The 3,551-nt window shown below is 44.3% G+C and overlaps 1 gene segment (V, D, J or C); it reads right to left on the bottom strand.

Moving 5' to 3' along the window:
- Positions 1-230: 230 nt before the first annotated feature.
- LOC127546364 (immunoglobulin kappa variable 3-15-like) lies at positions 231-1,242 on the bottom strand. The segment is given in 3 exon segments: positions 231-252; positions 560-980; positions 1,181-1,242. Coding segments are annotated over 3 exon segments (498 nt in total).
- Between the last annotated feature and the right edge of the window lie 2,309 nt (positions 1,243-3,551).

Here is a 3,551-nt window from a genome sequence, read left to right as displayed (position 1 = left end):
GGGGATGTGACAAGGATGAGGGTGGGACTTGTCTGGTATCAAAGCCCAGAAATGTGAGCAAAGGGGAAAGTGCCCAGAGGGTGAGTTGAGACTTAAGCTAAGACCAGACTCCCTGGCAGTGAGAACTATGTAGGAGGGTTTTACTGGCGGTAGGAATAATAATAGCAGCCAACATTCCTAGAAGCTTACTTCGGGCCCTACACACTGCTAAGCACTTTATAATCTTTAGCTCACTTGATCTTCTCAACAACCCTGGAAACAGAGACAAAGGTTAAACGGCTTGCCCAGCATCACACAACTAGGAAATACTTGAGCTGGATTTGAACTCACTTCCTCCTTCCCCCATGGTTCTATTCTCTGCACTACGTCATTCCCTCAATAGCCAGTCCTGCTGCACGGGATGTCTTCAAACAAAGACTGAAACAACACTGAGGATTAGGAAAGGTCTGGGTCAGAGGACCCCATCCTTGGGTGTCATCCAATCATTTAGATCGTGTCACTCCATGATTCTTGGCTGAACTCCTTACAGCCCCAGCATCTTCCTCTGGGACTTAAATACCTCCCCCGAGGCAGCCCAGACTCACTGCCCCCAGCCCAGCTGAGGGGAAGGAGAAGCCCCCAGGGCCCTGATGCTCCCTCAGCAGCTGCTGGGCAGGTTTTTGTTCGGGGCTGTATCACTGTGGGAGGATAGTTATCATACTGCTGACAATAATAGACTGCAGCGTCCTCAGCCTCCATGTTGCTGATTGTGAGGGAGAAATCTGTCCCATACCCACTGCCACTGAACCGGGCAGGGACCCCGGATGCCAGGTAAGAAGCACCATAGATGAGGAGCCTGGGGGCCTGGCCTGGTTCCTGTTGGTACCAGTTCAGGTTGTTGCTAATACCCTGACTGGCCCTGCAGGACATGGTGACTCTCTCTCCTGGAGACGCAGCCAGGGAGGCTGGAGACTGGGTCAGCACAACGGCCCCTCGGGCATCTGGAATCATAAACACAAGAGAAACAGTGAGAACAGCGCCGGGGCGTATTCACAAAAAGAGACATGTCTCTGACACTGTGGTGAATTAAACCTTCAGTCCTGTCCCATGATCACCAGTGCAGAGACACATTTGCTCTCTGACCCTCCCTGTACTGTCAAAGGGACAAAAGACAGGCCTGTCTCAGCTCTTCCTCACTCACCTGGGATCCAGAACAACAGGAGAAAGAGAATCTGAGCCTGGGACCCCATCTCCATGTGCCTGAGTCTGAGCTGCCCAGCACCTTCTTCCCCAGCTGCCTTTTTATAGCTGCTCTCAGCAGGAGCTTCCTGGGCTGGGAGTGAGCCATGCAAAACAGCCCAGGGAGGGAGGCTGCTGCTCAGAGGCAGGACCAGTGATCTCCCTCCTGGCTAGCCCAGAACCCTGAGCTGTAGCACTGCAGCAGTCCCCTTCTGGTACTGTGGGATGGGGATATCCCAGTGGGGTAGATCCTACCTTGTCTCCATTAGCCTCAGAGCTGCCAAGAAAGCTCAGGAGCTGGATGGGACCAGCCTGGAAGAGGTTCCTATATATGGTCAGTGACTCAAGGGGGTCACCCTCCATTCTAACCTAAAGCACCTGCCCATCACTCCAGGTTTTTATCACATTTTCCCTGTGTTTTCAGTGATTACTGTGACTGTCTGTTCATAAAGAAAGACTTTGTAATCCCTGGAATTGGTACAATAAGGGGGAGTCATTTCTTAATGTTACTATAAATACTGCTGTAGTTATTTATTTATTTTTGCAGCATCCCGCAGCTATTGAAGAAAGTTCCTGCTACTAAAATCCCTGGGCAATGCAAATAGCTCATGTCAGAAATCCACCTGGTTTGATTAGAAGAAATTATATTAATGAAGAGGAATTACCCTCATTTTGTTGTTGTACCCAGAGGAATATATGGTGGTTTAAAATCCAACCTCCAGCGGAAATCTCCAGTATGTGATTTTATCTCCCCCTATTCCTCTGTGAGCTCCGAGGGAACAGGAACCATCTTACAGCTCCCCTAGTGTCTCCAGCTCTTAGCACAGGGTTTGGTCCATAATAAGTGCCTAATCAGGATTGTTTTGTTCATTAATGTACTCATTCATTAAAATGTCAGCATAAGAAACCAAGCTTTCTTGGAAAGTAAGGAAAACCCCTCTCCTCTTCATTTACTTCACAGGGATGATCTGGGAATTTGGAGACATGAACTCCCATGCAGACAGATAGCCCCAGCATTCTTTAGAAAGCACCTAGTGGGGGATGGAGGGTCCAAATGTCACAATGTGGATAAAGTACCAGCCCTGGAGTCAGGAGGACCTGAGTTGAAACGTGATCTCTGTCATTTTTTAGCTGTGTGTCCCTGGGCAAATCCCTGGGCAAAATAATAATAATAATAATAACCCTGACTGACTTCAAAACAAAACAAAGCAAACAAACAACAACCAAAAAACACACAAAATCCCAACATGATTCCCAATCTAGAATTTGTTATAGAAGTGAAAAGAAACTTCTCAGCCCTAGACTAGGGCATTTCCCATCACTCCACAGACCTCTCCTCAGAGACACCTGCAAGACTGACTTTGTCCGATATCCTCCTACTCCCTCCCATTCTAGCCCAACTTCTCTCCATCCTTGCTCCCGTGCTGGCCCAGCAGAGGTTCACTGGGTTAGAGTCTTGGCTGTGCTCAGCAGCTGTCCCACGTTGTTATTTGGCATTTAATTGAGGTTCTAAATTTGTTCTATTTCTATCTTTTTAGTTGTATGCTCTCCTCTTTCTCTATTTAAGTCATAGCACTATCCAGAGATATAAAATTTCCCCTAAGAACTGTTTTACCTGGGGGAAGATATTTGTTTCCCCAAAAGGTATACAGGTATTTATAAATTCTATAATATGATTGCTTTCCTTCTTTTGATTAAAAATTATTTTAGGTTGATTTTTTTTAATGTCATATTTATTCACAAACAAATTTCAACCCATTCTTATACACATTAATACCACTCTTAAGACAAAACCAAAGGAAAGGAAGGGGAGGAAATGTATGGAGGTTTTTTTTTTCCTCTCAAAAGGAGGTACATCCATCCATAAATTCTATATTATACTACTTTATTTTGATTTAAATTTATTTATTTTTTAAACTTTAATTTATAAATATACCTCTGCATGCACTTATAGTTAAAGGAATTTAACAAATACTATAAAATAAAAAGTAGGGGGGGGGGAACAATTCAATGAAACCAATCGGTAAATAAATGTAACATAATACAAAGTAGGAAACGTCCAATTTCTCAACTCCTCTCCCAGATCAAGCTTGGTCAATGCAGGGATGAAGCATTTCATTTTGTTCTGATGCTTCTTTTCCATTTACATCAGTACAATCCTTATATTTCTTGTTTTCCTAAGGGTCCTTAAAGAAGTAAAAAAAAAAAAAAAGACATATGGATGGGAAGAATAAATGGAAACAAAATTCTTAGGAAGGAGTAGAATAAAGTACATCCTCTAAAACTAAGCTCAGAAGTATTGGACAACTGTTGGATGCTCCTATGTTAATCAT

This window comes from Antechinus flavipes, chromosome 2 (genome assembly GCF_016432865.1).
Source record: "Antechinus flavipes isolate AdamAnt ecotype Samford, QLD, Australia chromosome 2, AdamAnt_v2, whole genome shotgun sequence".
In the NCBI taxonomy this organism is placed as follows: domain Eukaryota; kingdom Metazoa; phylum Chordata; class Mammalia; order Dasyuromorphia; family Dasyuridae; genus Antechinus; species Antechinus flavipes.
The sequence above is the reverse complement of the archived record's forward strand: the minus strand, read 5'-3'. Positions and strand labels throughout refer to the sequence as shown.